The 20,544-nt window shown below is 42.8% G+C and overlaps 1 protein-coding gene across 1 annotated transcript; it reads right to left on the bottom strand.

Annotated features, from left to right (window-relative positions):
- Positions 1–437: 437 nt before the first annotated feature.
- On the bottom strand, positions 438–5,434 carry s1pr5b (sphingosine-1-phosphate receptor 5b). The gene is made up of 2 exons (XM_074630359.1): positions 5,282–5,434; positions 438–3,890 (listed from the first exon to the last, which is right to left on the bottom strand). The coding sequence occupies exon 2, from the start codon at positions 3,637–3,639 to the stop codon at positions 2,410–2,412; it is 1,230 nt and encodes a 409-aa protein (XP_074486460.1). The 5' UTR covers positions 3,640–3,890; positions 5,282–5,434; the 3' UTR covers positions 438–2,409.
- Between the last annotated feature and the right edge of the window lie 15,110 nt (positions 5,435–20,544).

The following is a 20,544-nucleotide window of genomic DNA, read 5'->3' on the forward strand; positions in this document are numbered from 1 at the left end:
GAAACCTAAAGAAGCCTTTTTGTTTGTTAGAACGTGTTGCTTTTAAGTTTCACTTTCACTTTTATGGCATAGTAGGCCCCTATTGACCCAAATCTATGGTGCTTGTAGCGACTGATAACGCCTATTTAATGGCCTGATAACAGTCGAATCTGGTACAGCGGTGGTCTCACCCACAGGTTAACAGAATAAGGAAAAAGAAAAGTTCCCAGTTTTTAAGATAAAAAGCGCATTGTGTGGTGCTTGTGCCGCCTGAGACATGCAAAGCTTGTAGAAGACGGCTGTATATAGGCCAATACCATTACCAGATGTGAGACAAGGAGGCCGACTTCCTGTGGTGCTTCTTCAAGAACTGTTCTTCCATTCACACGACCTTAGACACAGACACGCTTGAATATCAATGCACACACAGTGAAAATAAACCCAAAAGCTCTGCAGAGTTCTTTAGAAAAACATTTTATTTCTTTTATGAAAAGAAACTTTGCTAGTCTTTTCTTGTTACAAAATAGATATAATTTACAATACAGACGATATGAAAAGTCTTCAGAAATACAAAAAGTTCACCACATGAAATACAGTACAAAAAAAGCACACAGCCTCATTCATCAATAAAGGTCCGGAAAGACTGCACAAAAATACATCTGTATAAAAAGATTGATGTCAAACTCATTGCATAATAAGAATAAATCAGTACCTTAAACTATAACCAGAGATTTTCTGTTAACGTGATGGATTGTGAAGGGAAGTACTGGAATAATTGCACTGGTTCCGTATGATTTAGCTTACAAGTGAAGGCACATTCTTGTCCTTAAAAGTCCTGCAGCTGGATGATGATGATTAATTACATCTACAACTTTATTTGCGAGTTGAAATCTTTGGAGTAATAATTTATTAGGCTTATACTTACAAGTGATGCAGTTGCAGCTGATTTGGTTTCAGTTACACAATCAGCATGTCATGATGGAAAAGTGTTTGTTACATCCGTCAGTTAATCACATTATATGTTGACATTTTGTTGTTTATGTCGCTGTTGCAGTTTTCCTGCAGATGCCAGACTGACATTTCAAAAAATCGGACACCAAACCCCAACAACTTTCCACTTGGCATCTGATAGGTTAACCATCTGTCATTTCAAAACAGAGGGGGATTTTAATGCTGTGCCTTCCTCCCACAACCCTGCCACAGCATTCTTTACTGAGCTGTAAGAACGGTTAAGACCTCTCTCTCTCTCTCTAACCTCTCTCTTTCATTTTATCTTTCGGTCTCCCGGTAACTCTCCCTGCATCACGTACACAGATATGTGTAGGGGTGCTCCACACAATTTTATCTCAACAAATCTAGCACACCGTGGGCCTTCGAACCAGCGAAATCCAGGTGTGTAGAGATGCACAGATTACATGTTTGTGCTATATTTAAGGCACTTCAATAAGACACTACAAAAAAGGGAAAAAACAACCACACTTGTTCACCATTAACCCAGAAAACATTACATTTCTTTCAGTCACGAGAGTCTTTGGCTTTACAGAAGTCTTCTTCCAGGCTTCAACACAAACTACAGAACCACAAGAAAATTGACTCCATTCATTGTGATATGTCAGTGCAAATTAGTTAAAGGTCCCATATTGTGCTAATTTTCATGTTTATACTTCTACTATGTTTCTACTAGAACATGTTTACATGCTGTAATGTTAAAAAAAAACAACTATATTTTCCTCATACTGTCTGTCTGAATATGCCTGTATTTACCCTCTGTCTAAAACGCTCCGTTTTAGTGCATTTCAACGAAAATGCGTTGCAGGGCAACAGTTTGGATCCATGTGTACTTCCTGTCAGCTGATGTCATTCACATACACTGCAACGGGGAATAAACTGGGACAGATTTAGCATGTTTACGTTTAAAACTGTGAAATATGTCTATATATATTGTATATTTGTGACATCACAAATAGACAGAAATCCTGACGTCTTGTTTCAAAAGCACAGTTTCTGAAGACGGACTGTATGTATTTCTCTGTGGATTAAGTGTTTAGATACTTCCATAGTATTTATATAGCACTTAAACCTGCTTTAATATAAAAGCCATGAAAATCTCACTTTTTTTACAATATGGGACCTTTAAGGAGACTCATCCCTAGCATCTACTCATAAAAAGTATGTTTGCTTGTTCACATTTGAGTGGCATCCTTATGGTATTTTCTTCTGTAATCATCTCACATTGAAGGTGAGACATTTGTCTAAACAAGATTTTCTTGTGCCTCCGTAATATCTCATACACCCCCTGTTTCTGGCAATGCTCCAAATTGAAGAATACCAGAAGTGCTTCCTCTCTATAGAAGATGTGCTACATGTCCTCTGTTCAGTGGGAAATCCATTCACACACTTACGGACTCAATCAGTCAGTTTAATAAGTCCTTATGGCTTAAAGAGTTTAGGGTAAAGGGCCTTAATAGGAGATGGGGTGGTGATAACGTTCCCAGAGGAAACGGTCGTCTCCAGTCCCCCCTCTAACTTCTGGGATGCCACCTCAGTTTTACTGAAGCTGCACTCCAGGAATGGCATCCCAATCTTCTTCACCTGGCCATCTCTGGTCATCAGACACGGCCGACAGAGCAGCCTCAGAATGGCCCTCCTCATGTCCTTACTGGTCAGAGTGTAGATGATGGGGTTGAGGAGCGAGTTGACCATTGCTACTCCCAGGAAGTAATCAGCCTTGTAGAGCAGGCGACAACTGCGGGTGGGGCAGAAAAAATCCAGGAGGAGGAGGACGAAGAGGGGCAACCAACAGGCGATGAAGACGCCTAGCACGATGGTGACCGTCTTGAGGAGGGCGATGTACTTCTCCGACTTCCTCGCTAAGCCCTTCCTCATGCTGCCGGACAGGCCCAGCCGCTGGCGCTGCGTGTTGGTGCGGACTATGCGAAAAACTCTGACGTAAAGGACCACAATGGCCAGGAGCACTGCGCTGAACACAGATACGCAGAAGAGGATGTAGCTTTTGTCATAAAGCGGGAGGACTGTTGAACACTGGTCCAGTCTGTGGATGCAGTTCCACCCCAAAATTGGGAGGACCCCCAAAAACCCTGCTAGGGCCCAACTTGCACCAATCAGTGCCAACATCCGTCCCCGCTTTGCCCCGTGGTATGGCCTCATAGTCACCATAGTAACATGCCGTTCAATTGCAATGGCCAGCAGGCTAATTATAGAGGCGGCAAGAGTGATGAAGACCCCTCCCTCCCTGATGAACCACAGCAACGGCGTCAGTTTCAAAGTATTAGCTCCGGACATGAGGATGTTGGCCATATATGTAATCCCAGCCAGCAGATCAGATAGAGTCAGGTTGCCCAGCAGGTAATACATGGGCAGGTGGAACTTCTTGTTCCTCCAAATAGCGATGAGAACCACGGCATTCTCCAGCACAATGAGGAGACACACCACCAGGAATGCGATGCCCTCAGGTTTCAGTCCTTCGCGGTAGCGGTCGGTCTGCAACTTGCCGGTGTAGTTGTAATGAGCCTTCAGGACAGAGTTGTCCTGGTACTCCCAGAAGAACTGCAGGTAGTGGGGAGAGGAGGGAGTAGGGGAGGTGGAGAATATGGGTGTAGCAGGGGGAGTCCCTGCATGAGCAGAACTTGAAGCCTCCATGCTTTATGTTGCTTTTCTTCTATTCTGCCTGCAGTCAGCGGCTATAAAGTCATTTTTGTCGACATGCTTTTGGCAGAGATGTGAAGAATTTGTCCTAGTACAAAAACAGATACACAAAAAAAATGTCTGTGCTCCTTCAATAAAGGGAGGGATTACATGAAGTTGATACAGCGTAATCCACTAGATGTTTTCTTTTCTGCCAGAAGATGGTGCTCTTGAGCTCTGTTTGTCCTGGTTAGAGGGTCCAGACGCTGCAGGAAGACATGAAAATAGCATGAAAAATGATGGAAAGAAAGGATGCAGAACCACAGATAGCTACATTATCCTTAAAGATTCACTTGAAAACATCACACTCTGAAACTCAAGCCTGTAAGTGAACATTCATACATTTTGAAAGGTATGTTGCACTGACATTTAAGACATTTAACCACATGAAATGCAATGAGTCAAAATACATGAATCATAAATCCACCTTAAAAGTAAAGCGTAGGCTGGTGGTGGGAAGACTGAAACTGTCTACGTCTCCCCCTCACACGTACATGTATACAAATATATTGTTGGTAGATAAGTTGAATAACTTTCCTGTGACATTTGAGTATAAATTGTGATGATATCAAACCTTACAGTCATAACCTCATGAATGTGATACGAAAGGCCGAAAGCAAAGAGGGATCTTTTTAATGTCAAACTAACAAATAGTCTTTCCAATAGTGTTTACAGTGAATGTCAGTCACTGTAAGGCTGTTAGACAAGAACCATCATGTGCTCTTAATTTGGCACACATGTACACTGCTTTTACCCCACAGCATCACCATTCCAGTTTCACAGTATAGATGAGGTGTGTTTTGAAGTCTCCCACACATGCAAATACACTTAAACAGCATGTCCAAAGTTTATGACATGTGCAAACTATAATCATAAATACGCTGAAAGTTGTGGTTGAATTATTTTAGCTTACATTGTTAAAACAAGCAGGGGTGATTAGGGTCGCATTCCTTTGAGTCTCTGTCGTGTGAGGGGATGTTTTTCTTTCTTCTTGAGTCATGTGTTAACATTTAACAAACGGGTCTGGAGACCATTCAATCTGCTGCCAAGAATTTGGGAAATAAATAACAACTTTTCCATGTTGGCACAAAGAGCTGAGTCCCTCGATAGTATGGATTGACTTTAAGGCGTGGATAAAAAATATGAATGAGATCATGAGTGAATGCCGGTATCTTAATGTCAATTATCCATGATGAGATATGATTGAGAGAATGTTTTAATCACAAGAATCAGCATTTGTGTATAGAGATAAGATTTTTCGTTTAAAGCATACTGATTTATTTAAAACAATTTGAAACAAAAAAGTATTTTTGTAACTTTTGCACCATATATTGCTAGTACAATCTGCTATAAAGTTTAGTTAAGTAAAGTTTCAGCAGCCTTTATTTTTCTCAGGTAGATTAATTTAAGCATTACAGTAAAGACTTCATATTATAGCGAATCAGAAACAATCCTCTAAAGGTAATAACGATGTTTCTCCTAACATTCTTTACAAACACAACACAAATGCAACCATATCAAAATAACTGAACAAATTTAGCAATAATAACACCATCTATCACATATTACATTATAATAAAAAAGACTAAGAAATTACCTTGAAATTGATGTAATATTGCTCTTTATCACTTCATCTGCTTTTCATTGAGGAGAATCCAAACACAAGCACCAAGTGACTCTCAGTCAGACTGACAAGGCAGCAGAGGGAGTGAAGTAAGAGCTTATGGTCGAAACATGCTACAGCTGAAAGGGGGTTGGTCTTGGTCTTAACCCAAAATCTCTCTCTCCCCCTCACATTCTCTCTCTCTCTCACACACACATAGAACGATTTCTTCTGGCTGCAGCAATGCACACTATAAAATCTCTTGTTGATGACCCGGAGCGATCATTATATTATTATCTCAATGATGCCTGTCAGTGTAATCAGTTGCTCTGACTACACAGACACAACATTGTTAGCTGTGAAACTTCTTCACATATCAATGTTCACATAATCATCATCTATCTACAGGCTAACACAGATGGGTAATATAAACCGAATTTCCTTGATATCATCATGAAGACTGCGCTCTTCTGTGTACAATTTTCTCTAAAACTAGGATATCTGCGTGTTAGCTACAAGAAGACAACAGGTGTTGCCATTGTCATCAGATTGTGAGCAGAAAACATTTGCAAGATATCAGAAAGTGCACTGAGAACAATACATAAAATCTTAAATCATAGGAGGAAGTGTCGTTCATTTTCAGGTATTCTCGTGTTGTAAATAAACACCACTTTCCAAAGAAGTAAAAGCTGCTATTGTGCTGGAAGAACCAGTTTTGAAAAACCACAGCTCAGTTCCTCCAAACTCCCTGAGCCAACTAAAATGTAGCTTTTGTTTTTCTCGAGATAGAGTTTGGATTTATTGCTCCCACGATTATCTGTTCTACAACCCCCTACTTATATGCAGCCAGGGAAGTTGAGCGAATCCGATTCACATGGTTTATGTTGCAATGATGGCATCCCGATTCCCAGAGCCTGTCAGTGAGATTGCAGCGTGCTTTGACATGCTCCAGCGGATCACCTGTGAAACCTTCCCTGCAGGGTGAGCAGAAGGTTTATCAGGACGAAACAAAGCAGGGGAGAGGTGAGAGGATCCCTGTATGAACCTCAAATAAAACTTTTATTGGTTTGTTGTATGTTTCAAAGCCAGTACTTTGTGTGAGGACATGTTGTTCAGAAACACACAAACTCACTGTCCCCTGAACTCATCTGAAACAGCAGTGAGTTTGCATTTGCTGTAACAACTACAGTATTTACTTTCATTACCCGCAGTGTTTTGACAGTTGGAAATCCTGCTCTTTATCCGGCTGCTCCTCTGATACTTAACAGTGCATATCTCTGACTATTCAAACCTGTTTGCTGTGTGATTACCTGGTTTAGCTGAAGAAAAACCTCCTTTGTGCACAGTGTGGACAATACACAAGCATATTTCTTTCTTTCTTTCTTTCCCATCACACCTCTTCTATATTTCACTCCGACTCTCTCTGTGTGACGTAGTCTTCCCCCAGATTTAGTTTTGTGTCTGACAGGTTCAAGCACCTGCTTTTCTGGCTCCTGATAACGTCAGTAAAGTGTGACTGCTGACATACTGACACACATCAGTGAATCAACAGATCAAACAGTCACAACACCACAGAGTCATTAAAAACATAGACTGTACATAAGAAGTGGACGTATAGTCACCGTGACGTCACCCATTGGTTTGTGGACTGCCGTTTTGAAGGCTTGAGTTTGACATTTTGTCCGTCACCATCTTGGTATTTTGCAACCAGACGTGACACGAGAGGGTGGAGCTAAGTACAAGAACACGGAATAAGACATTTTTAGGACTAATGTTACAACTAACTTTCATGAACTGAAAACACATTGTGTAAGCGTTAAAGTTGTAATGCCTCGGTTATGCTTTCCGCAAGGACAGTCGCATGGACATGAGCTGACGAGGAATTGTGACGAGGAAATGTTTGGATCTTTTATCCTTCGAGCGGGTTTCTCCTTGCAGCAAACCAACATTCTCAAAGTTCCCTCAAAGTTCTCCATTTTCAATCAATTTTGATTTGTACAGACAGGCGAAAACCTGCCGCACGGAACCCCCGCGGAGGGCCGTGTCTAATGTTGTGATGTCACTTTGGCCATACGGATACTTGGATGCGTCAAGCATAAATCGTGCTTAAGACAAAAACACGGACAACACATCACAAGGTAGCCACGCCCTAAAGCATCCCCTGCTTTATGGTCTATTTTACTCTAAATGGAACCATAATTTACTAAATGAACATCATGCTGTATTGAAGAAGACTTGAAACTAGCAATTGAGACCATAAACTCATGTTTACAATGTTTACTGAGGTAATAAATCAAGTGAGAAGTAGGCTCATTTTCTCACAGACTTCTATACAATCAGACTTCTTTGTGCAACCAGAGGAGTCGCCCCCTGCTGGCTGTTAGAAAGAATGCAAGTTTAAGGCACTTCAGCATTGACCTCACTTCTCAGAACTGGAGGTTGCCGCCTGATTAAAAAGGTGTTCAGGATTTTGTATCAAAACAGCAGCTGAAATGTGATCAGTCCGAGCCGTTGGCTGAAATAAAAACATGAACCTCCCACTCACAAATGACGACAGCAGTGCATTTGCAAAACTGCATGCATGTGTGGGCTGTGTTTGAGAGGCTGGTAAAAAACTTGAAGTTGGTGGGTGAACTTTCTCTACTGCTCTTTTTGCGTGTTTTATGTGTGTTTCTGTGTATTTCACCCACACTCCCTGCTGTCTGCATCGCTGTGTGTAGGAGGGGAACCCTATCAGGAGATCATTAAATAGTAATATCCTGTTGGGGTGAATGCTGAGGCCTCACATCAAAGCGTCAGAGAGAAACAGGGGTCTGAGGATGAGTAGTCTAACAGACGGACAGGACTCTCTGCACAGGAAGGAAAAGCTGTCCTCTTTCATCTCTTCTTCTTGATCATTCGCGTGTTACTCAGTCTAGTCTGTTTTCCTGTTACTGTTTCGTCTCTCTCTAAATTACACTTTTCCTGTTTTTTTTTCATTCCTCACTCAGATTTTCACATCACGTTTCTGTCTTCTTGGAACACTGGAAACATACTCCACAAGGATCTCCCTCTCTGATATTCTTAGCGTATGTTTTTGGCCACACACACTCCGCCGTGATGCCGACTGCTCTCAGCTGAGCCAGCTCCTCTTTGGGTGTGGATGTAATGTTGACCTTGATGGACCAGTTATGTGACCGACAGGACTTGTTTGTGGTGCACAAGGGGGTTATTTTTGGTCGACCACAGCCACATTTGATTCTACCGGTGGGGTGATGTTATGATGGCTTCTCTAAGCTGGCAGTGCTGGCGGCTACAAGTTTCAGCTGGTGTGTTAATATTTTTACGGCCTTGATATTTTTCAGCGTGGAGAGAAATGGTTGCCTCAGGGACCACCTACAGTTTGAGAACTCATATAGCATTATTACTTTTTTAACTTTATGACGATGATTTTTGGCCTGCGCATGAACCTGTCCTGCACTTCCTCCCAGCACAATAAAACTTTAAAATATCCCAGACGTTGTTTCACTGCTTTGCCAGTCAGACATTCAGAAGGGTTGAGGTAAAGATATGAGTTTGGCATATTAGGCTTCAAAACACCAGCTAAATGGTCTTTGTCTGCCAAGTCTTCGTCCTCAGCACCTAAACACTTCAGGCTGGGGTCTGTCTAAGGCTATCACACCGCTGCCCCTCCTGCCATCCATCACCACTCAGTCCTCAGTCCTAATCCACTGATAAGTCCCCAAAATCAGACGAGCCAGACCAGCTCTGTGACGATAAGAAAACATTCCTCAATGCTTGCAATTGAACCCCTTTTTTTTCTATCACGCAGCAGATTGTCCCTCTCCTCTTATCCTCCCTTCTCCACATTTCCATTATAGCCCCACTGAAGCGTGATGTTTACTTTCCAGCATGCGATCACTCGATGGGCTCATGGCGTTGCGTTGCATGACCTAAGAAAGTCCAGCCCACTCATCAGTGCATTGTTTGTTTGGATTTTCCAGCCGACTTGCCGCGGTCTGGGGGCCACTCAAGGGCGATTTATGAGGATCTGTGTTCTTTTGAAGTGCTTGCAGGGCACGGTGGCTTCAGAAGGAGGGATGAGTTGAGGAATGAGTTCAGAGGAAAAGTTGAAGGAGGGAGGGGGGACTTGTGGGAAAGGGGTACAGGCGATCTGGACTTCTTCTGATGACAGTTGAGTGGGTTGTTAGGAGTTGCAGCGAGGAGCAATGAGTCATCACAATTTAGCTCCTTTCTCGCAGGAAATGACCCCCTATTGCTCCAATTACAGAGATAACAGCAGATAACACCTTGGACAATGATTCTGTTTTTTGTGTGCTGTTTTACAGCATGCAGACGGCCGTCATGCACTGGTTTCCATCCTCCACTGTTGGGGTGGTTCAGGTCACCGAGCACCCTTATTGGTGATATTTCTCCTGGCTCAGCTGCGTCTCAGCTTTGTTGGGGCGAGTGTGGCTGCAGGCTGGATGTGTTCACTCCACCACTGGGGCCTAATGAGATCCAGATTTGTGAACTTTCTTGGTTTAGAGTGTGATACCGACACCCCTCTTTTCGGCTCCACAGGGCTGTAACCGTCTCGCTCAACCCCTCAGGGCAATGTGGTCATTCCTGCGATGCCAAAATTAACACACAACGCCAGTCGAGGTTGATCCCTGAGGGCGTTTGTGCGTGCGTCTGACCGTTTGTCAGTTGGAGACTTTGCATACGCTCACACTTTCACTGGTGTATACACACACTGTCTACATGAAAGGATAATAACTGACTTTGATGGAACTGCTCCGCCCCTTGACCAAATGTTTAACTTCATCAACGCTTGCTCAACCTTCAACCCAAATGTAAACTACTGATACATTTAACCCTGAAATATATTTTTTACCCCCAGGTAAGCTTCAGATAGAAATCATGATAAATCAACATTTTTGGGGGGTTTGTCCATTTTTCCAGACATGTTTTAAACCAGCCCAGTCGCACAGGAGTTCGTGAAATAGTCACAAAATGTAATGTAGTGATTCGTGTACATAGACACAAATTTCGCATTTTTTTCGTGATGGTCCGCAAAAAATCAATTCATATGTAATCCACAGAATAGTGAAACGGGGAGAATAAAGAGCGGCAAACACAGGACTTTCACCCAGGAGGCCGGCGTTCGTGTCCCATGTGAAACCAGAAGTCAAAGTTGATTTGTTTGTCACGTAACTTTCGTACTTCTACTACTACTTCTGGAATATTTTAACCCAAACCGCGATCTTTTCCTAAACTTAACCAAGTAGTTTGTTGCCTAAGCCTAACCAAGTCGATCTATTCCTAAACCTAACTAAGTAGTTTTATTTTGAAAAGACCGGAGCGGAAGTTCATAGGAAAAAGCACGAAAAACACGTTGTTGAAAATCGTGCAGAGCGTCACAAAGAAAAAGCTAAATTTGTGTCTATGTACACGAATCAAATAGATTAAATTTCGTGACTATTTCACAAACTGCCATGAGACAGTGTTGTTTAAACACAGAAGATACAAGAATGGTCATCTCGCATGGAGGATTTGTCCATTTATATGTTATATGTACAAAATGTGTTCAGTTAATCAGATTCTTAAAACTAACATAGATCAAAATAAACCCATAATTGTACCCAAAACTTAAACAAATAGATATATAAATTTGTGTATATAAATTCATACTTAAGTCATGATACGATACTTTCCGCCCCGCACTATATGATAATGGCATTAGCATTAACTTCTAGACATACTTTTACAAACACACATGACCCAGATGAAGGCCACAAGCTGAAACGTGTTAGTCTGATGAAAAAAGTTGTTAAACAAGTGTTGCTTGAGTTTTTCCTTCTCCGTGCACCTTGGAAGTATGTGCCTGAAATCCCTCCTCTGCTTCTACACACACACTCATCTTGCAAACACACATAAACACACACGAATAATTCTGCCCTCATGGACCTCCAGAGACATGATGGTAATCAGAGGAGATGGGCGGACAAAGACATTACAACCGCACGGCAGCCATACGCATCCCTGCGGGACGCTCACTCAGGGATCTTGTTGCTTGAACGATTTCTGCTCTGTTTCTTTTTGGCCTCTTGAAATTCCATCTTGCTCTCTGTTCTTGAAGGAAAAAAAAGAGAGCAGGAGAAGCACAAACCAGTAAGAATGTAAATGAATGCCAGATCTCCAAGTTTGGCCCCTTTTTGCATCCCGGGATAATTTGTAAAAACGTGCAGCCAAGGCGCTGATATGGTGAGAGTGAGGAGAAGGGCACGAGACAAGCTCGGGCCTGAAAACTTTTTTTCTACTTTTCCTTTCCCTTTCTTCGTCTTTCTAGTCTCCCTTCTCATTTTCAACGTTTGACCTCTACTCATTTTCTTTCTCAGTAACTCCCTCGTGTTTCCATTCAGAAGGTGTTTTATAAAGAGAGAGACGAAATGGGCACCAGCTCGGTCAACCAGACGGTAAGGTTAGCGTGACTGCAAGTGATTTGAAATGAAGTGTGGTTTCCCCCTTTTTTTATTCTTACAGCAAAGAGCATACCACTTAAGAAATTGCTGAGCTCAGCTGAACAATTAGCCCCTCACATCTCCTTCAAACCAAACCCAACCATCACTGGTTCAAAGAACGGTACGGTTGTTGTCATGAATGTAAAAGAACGGGTTTGAGGAAGGTTAGCCGGTTCCAGTACAAACAGATGACTATCATGTTTGTGCACCATGGAGCTATAGAGCCAAGAGGTGATGGATGGATGGATGGATGGGTGGATGGGTGGATGGATGGATGGATGGATGGATAGATAGATAGATAGATAGATAGATAGATAGATAGATAGATCTAAATTAGCTCAGCATTAAGACTGAAACTCGTGAGCTTGTGTTTACAACATGGGAAGTCGTGCAGACAATGTGTTTGACGTTCAAGGGGTTAAGTCGCGAGAACACCGCTGCTAAGCAATGGAAATATTAACGTTACTGTCGGCATCTAAAAGCCAGAGAGGCTAACAATTTAGCAAGTTAGCAAGTGGGTAACATAATGCAGTAAATGCAAAGGCATAGTGACGGAGGAAGAAGATGAGGCCGTTGGGTTTATCAACATTTTCCTCAGACATATTATAAAATTACGAAGAAAAACAATACACGACTTAAATTACAAAACATTAACTTAATATACACAGAAAAATTAACTTCCATGGCCTCCACCATTTTTGACAACGTCAACAAACACGTCACAACTCGTGAAGTCGGAGCTTTCAGAAACTTTCCACTTCCGAGGTCGTGAACACCACAAGAGGGGGGCGTTCATATGGACTCTTCTCGTGAACACGATAAACACGACCCCATTTGAAGGCACCATATGTTAATTAGTCATCTTTAGAGGCATTGGTAGGTGTCATTTTAAACTTTGGACAGAGCCAAGCTAACTGTTTTTCCCTTTCTTAGCCTATGCTAAGCTAAGCTAAGCTAAGCTAACTGTTTCATAGCTCCTGCTCCATTAGCGCTGTGGTTCTCAACCTGGGGGGTGGGACCCCCAAGTGGGTCGCCAGATAATTTCAGGGTTGGCCAGATGGTTGTGGAGAAAAAAATTAAAAGAGCATATAAGTAAAATAATACATTTTATTACACAGCTTCATTGAATACTAGATTCTGATTGGTCAACAGACCGTAACAACACCGCTATGGGCGCAGTTCAGATGTCGGACTCTGGCGGACCGTTTTTGTGTCAAATTATTGATTTCTTAAATAAGTAGCCGTGTAATAAGTGGGATAATGTACAGATAGCGGTCATTGTTGTGAAATAAACCCTTCAGGGCTTCGCGTTGGGGTCCACATCGCCCTGTTGGGGTTTATTTCACAGCAATGACCGGCTCGCTGTACAGTATCCCTTATTTAGACTGGGGAATGGTTTTTGCATTACATCACACTGTACAGGTGATATAATTCATCTCGGAATAGATTTTATTGAGTGTTTGTGAGAGCCAAAGTGTGCCAGCATATGAGTTTCTGACGGGGGATTTCTGGCGGGTCAGAGGAAGAGAAAAAGTCACAGAACGCATAAAAAATCCACAGTGCCTGGAGCACATTGGACAACGCTCCAGAGCTAGCTGTTCAAATTAAACAAAACTAATGGGGGTCATGAGCACCAACCTCATTATCCTGGGGGGTCGCAACTCAAAAAGGTTGAGAACCACTGCATTAGTGAACAGACAAAAGAGTGGTAGCAATCTTCTCATCTAACTCTCAGCGAGAAAGTGATTTCCCAAAATGTCAAACCATCCCTTTAAAGTGCCAGTTAAAACAGTTATTTTGGTGTCAGCTTATAAAAAAACATGTTGGCCTTTTAGAATAAGTTGGAAAGCGAGTTGCTGATTGGATTTGTGTTACAGTTTGATTCCCTATTCAGCCCTGTTTAGCACATCTTGTAAAGTTTAAATCTTTGACTGCACACACATAAAAACGTTAATTCAAAGCATTGCTGCATCACACATTTGCCAGAAGCAAAGCTGCAGCAAAAACCTAAACATGTATCCAAGATCTGAGCTGTGTTGTTAACACATTTGGCGTTTTGCCATGTGATACGTGTTGTTATCCATAAATCATCTTAGCTGCTCTCCAATTCAAGCGGGGCCTGTTCAGTTTTGGTACAATAGGATGTTTTATCAGAGCAGCAGCACATATTTCAACCTCTTGCCGTGCCTGCTGTAATATCTGTCACATCTTACACCACTGCCTCGCCAACGGATGCCAGTAATGACAAGTTAAGATAAACGGTAAGGGTACGATAAAGATTTACTCATAATGCGCTCTGCTTTTTCATATAGACTTTTAAGACTATAAAAGCCTGTATTGTATTGTGTGTAAAGCTTCATGTATGATCTCTGATAGCCTGCTTTGTTTTGCGCGACACCCAGGGTCTTTCAGCAAGCCCATTAGTGGAAGTCAACGCTCTGATGTCATTCAAGTTCTGCAACCAATTACGTGCGGTTCAGAGAAATTCAAACTTGCCTCCACGTCTATGTGTCAGTCATACGTCGCTTTACCCCCACAACCCCACCACCACCACCCCCGCCACCTCCCCTCCCTTAGAAACCACATTTCCAAGCTGCTTGTTCCATTGCATGCAATTAGATGTCAGGTCACAAGCACACCAGCAGCTGGGTCCTGTTTCAGTGTGTAAGTTCAGTGCAGGTTTTCAGTAAATGGGGTATCATGAGTACAACAGCAGATCGTGTGCAGACACAATCCAGCTGGCCTCTTCAGCTCATTTGCTCCATGGTGAAAAGTGAAAGAAAAGCAAAGGGAATTTTAATTTAGTTTGAAAAGTGGTCTAAATGTGAACTGCAGGGTTTCCCCCCTTCCACCTTGAGAGTTCGCAGCCGCAGAATAATCACATCGGCCTACACACTCACATGTATAGGCATGTACACACCCACTGGGGTGTGGGGTAAATTCTTCCAAAGCCGGTTGACTCCTCATTTTTTAGGCAACCCCTCTATTTGCCCTTAGGTATAGATCAGAAATAGACCCAGCTTACAGCCAGAGGGGACTGAAGAAATGTCCAGAGTCAAAACGTTCCCAGTCAAACATCCCTCTGTTGAAAGTCAGTCAGTTTCTCATGTTTTCAACTGATTAAACAGTTTTCATTTGATTGCGACCCACAACCGTTTAAAGGATCAAGTTGCGGTTTATGTCCAGACCAATCCAACTCGTACAGTTGTTCGTTTGTCAGCCATGTGCAGTTGCAGTCAAAGTTGTCAAGTCAACTCAGCAGAGGGGCTTCAAATCAAGCAGCGGTCCCGTGGCTCACTTTCTTAGTCGTCGTCAATCCCACAAACTCTTTGGCAAGTCTTTCGTCAGCTTTGCCCAAACCCAAAGAACTTGTAAATTCTGGTCAAGATGCCAAAGTTTCCAAAGATATCAAAAGAGCCAGGATGAGTTAGAGGGCAATGTGTATAAAATGAAGCAAAAATGTTCCATTTTCCGTACATATAATTCAATCATCATAATTGTAATGTGACTTCTGTGTATGCGATTATCCAACCCGGTCCCAGGGTAAATAGCATGACATCACAACGACATTCCTCGTGTCATGATGACGCATTTTAAGCTTTTCGCGTGTCATTTTGTACGTCGCTTTTCGCATGTTATTTGTACGTCACGTAACAAAACGATAACGTCCGCAGTTCGGTTTAGGCAACAAAACCACTTAGTTATGGGTTTAGGAAAAACATAATGGTTGGGCTTTAAATAAGAATGGAAACTAAGTACAATCCGTACAGAAACAACGTAGCATGAGTACGGAAGATGCGTCACAAACGTAGCTTACAAAAGAAAACACCGGTCTCAAACACTGGTCTCCTGGTTAAAAGGCCTATGTTTGCTGGACCATCCACGTCCCCTCCTGCCCGCCATAAGCAGTCTTTCTCTCTTTTAATTCTACGTCACTAGCTCTGAGCGTAGTATATTCACGCAGATGCATTTAAATTGCTGTCAGTACAGACTACATGTCATACAAATGACTGGCCAAAAGCAAGAAAGGCGTTCTTATTGCAGGCTAAATGCCTTGCACATTATCGTGTCGTTAATACGCCTTTTCGTGCGAACGGGCTGGATTATCCAACTGTGATAATGGAAAACCAGTTTTATCTCATTTTGAAACTAATTCAGAGCGATTTCGAGAGAAAAGTTGGGAATAACACAGTTGGTATCCCATAGTTAGCGTCACGTCTATACATAGTTGTGTGTCAGCACCGATCAGCGCTGTGGGACTTCAGAGATCAGCAGGTCACTGTGAGTTTCAGCTCCATGTCTTATTTTGGTGTTTTGTTTGGGTGCTTTTCAGGAGGGAGGGTATTTTCGTTTTCCCAGTGACTGATAGGACTCGTTGTTTACGGAAGCACAATTATACGAGCGACTGGGCAGCGTACTGGTCCCAAATGAGTCCCAATGGGCCCCCTAATGCCCACCCTATAACTATATTGAGGTTTGGTGAAAGAGCAGCTAGTGTCTTTGCTAGCTGCTATAAACAATTTTACTGTTCACTAACACTGTAGACATTGTGCCGGGACTTCTGTTAGCAAGGTCTTCCATGTTTAATGTTAGGATTGAGAGGGATTGATAGAGGCAGAGGTATTTTTTACATGTGGTAGAGAGGCTAGAACAGGAGGATGGATTTCACAAGCTTCCTGATGTGCCTCTGACATTCCCACTGGGACTTGTCATCTGGGACCTTTCCTGCTCTCCCCCGCCTCTAAAAGGTAGGATGCCAGGAGCAATTAAATGGGATACAAGAGTGGAAGAAGGAAGAGCATTCAGAAAAAAATAAAGTCACTTTGAAGACGTGAGGAAGAGAAAGCTGGACAGACATAAAAAGGACAAAGACGACGACATACAGATTTAGACATTAGCCAGTACTTTTCTCCTGCGCCTCACACATAAAACAGCTTTAATGAAAACATGGACAAGAGCCATGAGTGCCTCTCTCTCAGTGAATAGCCAGGAATATGCCAGTGCCTGAAGAGAAATAGCACTCCTCTATGAAGCTTGTTTAGACTAGAGAGCGAACGATCCTCCATAATTCCTCAAGCTGTCATCTCGTGTCTTTTCTTCTCCTATAACATAAACCTTCCTCCCTCTCTGATCACCCTCTCTACTGGCTTTTACTCCCTATACAGGGCTCAGAGGTGACCGCTCTTGCACATCTGTGCTTATGTTTGGACATGAAAACATAAAATCCCTCTGTTTTGCAACACAGATATGATTGGTCGAGGACACAGATTTGCTGCATCAGCATCTTATAGCATGTGTTTGATTATCTCACAAAATACACACAGTGTACAGAAGAGTCACTCACTGTAAGTCTGTGGTTTTGGTGTTTGCCTATAAATCAATTGGTTTTAGTCATGTTATGCAGCAGGGCATAGTATGTATGAGTGGGAAGAGGATGGAAATGGACCGGGATGCATCTGTGTGACGAAATGCAGTATGTGGTCGCGTTCAGTGTGTGAACTCAGCTGGATGTGCTGGACTTCCCCATCAGGAGCGGGGAGTTGTTTGTTTACTGTAGTCCACTACTCTGCACTTCCGTTCTCACCCAGGCCTCGCTCCCACTTTCTCTCTCCTCGACTCCCCTCTTTCTCCTTCTCCCCCACATCTCAGCTCTACTATAGAGTCCCTCTCCTGCCTTTTCCTCCAGTTTATTTCACCATTCAGATCACTCTTGTCTTTTCCGATTATGTCTTTTGAGAGCCAGGTGTGCAGAGGAGAGAACGTTTGCAGGATTTAAACTTATGCTCTCTTTTTTTCATTCTTCATACAACTACTTCGGTCACTTTTCATGAGTGCAACATTATGAGCGCCTTCGAGAAATTGTCAGAAAGAGTGCGATCACTGTCAGCAGGCTATTCATCCTTCTTTTGAGTGTGGCCGTTTGGATTAGCTATAAATACTTCAGCAGTCAGACCATAGACTGTATAAAAGAAGTGGACGTAGTCACCGTGACTTCACCCATTGGTTTGTGGACTGCCGTTTTGAAGCCTTGAGTTTGCCATTTTGGCCGTCGCCATCTTGGTTTCTTGCAACCAGGTGTAACACAGAGGCTGGAGCTAAGTACAACCAACGCTGAATAAGACATTTTTAGACGACCAAAACGGTTACGATTATCTTTCATGAACAGAAAACACACTGTGAAAGGGTTAAAGCTGTAAGACGAAAACACGGACAACTCCCAGACCGGACAACACCGTGGTAGCGACCTGTCAATCAAAAGGTAGCCACGCCCTAAAGCCGTACTTGCCAACCTTGAGACCCTAAAACTAGAGAGGATTTCAAAACCAAAGCGGGGGTTCTGGGGGTCTTCAGAGTTTTTGTTTCCTGTATTCTGGTGACTTTTAAACGAGCAGCTCTCCTCCGCCGGGAAAAGACATTTGGTGTAGCTCCATTGCCGTCCGGGTGGAAACAGTAGGGCTTACACATGCTATACAGTGCCAGAAACAGGTTGAGAAATGACAAAAAGGTGTGAAAAATTGCCAGAAATCAGGAGAAATGCGGGAGAATTGTTACCCCGGGAGGAAACCGGGAGAGGGCAATGAAAAACGTGAGTCTCCCGGGAAATCGGGAGGGTTGGCAAGTATGCCTAAAGCATACCCTGCTTTATGGTCTATTTCACTTTAAATGGGACCATAGTTTACTAAATGAACATCATGCTGTATTGAAGAAGACATGAAACAAGCACGTGAGACCATAAACTCATGTTTACAATGTGTACTGAGGTAATAAATCAAGTGAGAAGTAGGCTCATTTTCTCACAGACTTCTATACAATCAGACTTCTTTGTGCAACCAGAGGAGTCGCCCCCTGCTGGCTGTTAGAAAGAATGCAAGTTTAAGGGACTTCGGCATTGGCTTCACTTCTCAGAACTGGAGGTTGCTGCATGATTCAGACATAGTCAGACGCCACATCATACAAAATAGTTTGTTTTAATACAGCTCTGCTTTTCCTCCCCGTCTTTCTCTTTGACTTACGACATTGTAGTCCAGAATCTTTCCGTTCTTTTGTCGATGTCTTTTGCAGACACAAATGTCAAAGGAATTTAGATGGGCAACTTTACCATCGTGCAGCAGGGATAGCAACTGGAAAATGAGTCAAAATATATGCATGCAGTCATGAATTGGAGCGTAACGATGAACACATGAAAGGACAAACAGCGATAGTCTGTCACAATACATTTGAATAAGAGGGGAAAAGATTATAGGGCCGTACTTTCCCATGATTAGTACTTCTCCATCCAGCTCTGTGCAGAATTGTGTTGGTTGGTAATGTTTGGATGAGTGTGATGGAAACAGAATACAGATGGTGACTAAATCTCCCTCCAGGCTATCGCCCAGGACAGCTGACGATTTCATGGCCAATCCTGGACTAACTCGATTTGGGCATCTATGCTACCCAGAGCAAAACAAGCTAACAGCAACCAATATGCTACGATCAGATTTGTCTGTCTGAGGTCAAATGGTGCATTATGCAGAAATTGATTGTGAGAATAGCATATTCAATAGGATCAAAACACTGATTCTCCCTATCTACTATTCCTCTTTCTAGGCATTCATGTCATGCCAGCAGGACATGGAAGAGTGATTAAGTGAACAAAGCAGATTACATCTCCAGGCCATGTTTGTATATTTTTCCAATTGGGACGTCTTGTTTATTTTGGTTCTCGTTCAAGCGCTCCCTAATTGCAGATGTGATTTTCCGATGGCTCTTAACTGGTTTTCTAAAGATAATACACTTCATCGTGAGTGACCTTAAGAGTTTCTGCAGGAAACTGAAGGGTGAGAGGGTTTTCTGTGATACCTTTGGCCCACTTAGCAGCATTTGCATATGTTTTTCAGTAACACTACCCCAAACCAGAGAGACAGGTATGGGCTCTAAAAAAAAAAATTCTCAGGAAGCGAAGTTCAGCAACAGTATCCATCAACTTTGACCTCAGACTCTTAATGGTGATTCCTGAGAGCTTGTTTTCATTCTTTACATTTGCCTCATTCCCTCGCTAGCGCCCCACCCATCCCTGTCAAACCCCTCATCCAGGTTTCAGGTCTCGGCGTCTGAGTTTTTGTTTTCACATGCGACCACTTGTTTTCCTCTGCGACCCTCTGCTTTGGCTCTTAAGGGCCGCATTAACATCAATTTACACAATTAAACCAGAATGCGTGAAGCGTTAGCACGTTGCTGCTCTACTGCCAAAATGTGTAATTGAGCTAATAGCAGCTGTTTGAGCCGGATCTTATAACACATTCACATGTTCCATTAGGAGCTGCTCTCACAAGCCAGCGGTGGAGTGACTGGCTCCAGATGTTCTCCATGGCAGCGAAAAAAGCCTCACAGGATACAGCGGAGGAGATGAGGAGATGTGTTTTCTGTCACAAGAGAAGGATGAGAATCGTCCCCGGTGATTTTGAAATACCCTAAAAGGACGTCTATTTTTTTCCAGCTCTGAGCCTATTGGGCTGCATTTAATCAGACAGCCTGCCTTTGCCAAATCCTCCTGAGTAATCCTGTCCTTAATGATAACACCTTAATGATTGTGTTATTATGTTTTGGTTCTGGGAATCTGAGGACTCTGCGGTTATGATTGCATCACATTTGTGGTGGAAGGATGTAAACAGCTCTGGCTCTTCTATCAATATGATTTTGCTCCTCGAGCTTTACTGCTAATTGTTTGTCTAGTCTTTGTGTCTCACAGCCACGTCCGACGGTGATTTCATCAAA

The sequence above is a fragment of the Sebastes fasciatus genome, chromosome 3, assembly GCF_043250625.1.
Source record: "Sebastes fasciatus isolate fSebFas1 chromosome 3, fSebFas1.pri, whole genome shotgun sequence".
Taxonomy (NCBI): Eukaryota; Metazoa; Chordata; class Actinopteri; order Perciformes; family Sebastidae; genus Sebastes; species Sebastes fasciatus.

Excerpts from the sequence above, each read along its gene's own strand:
- s1pr5b (XM_074630359.1), bottom strand. The coding sequence starts at position 3,639 with ATGGAGGCTTCAAGTTCTGCTCATGCAGGGACTCCCCCTGCTACACCC.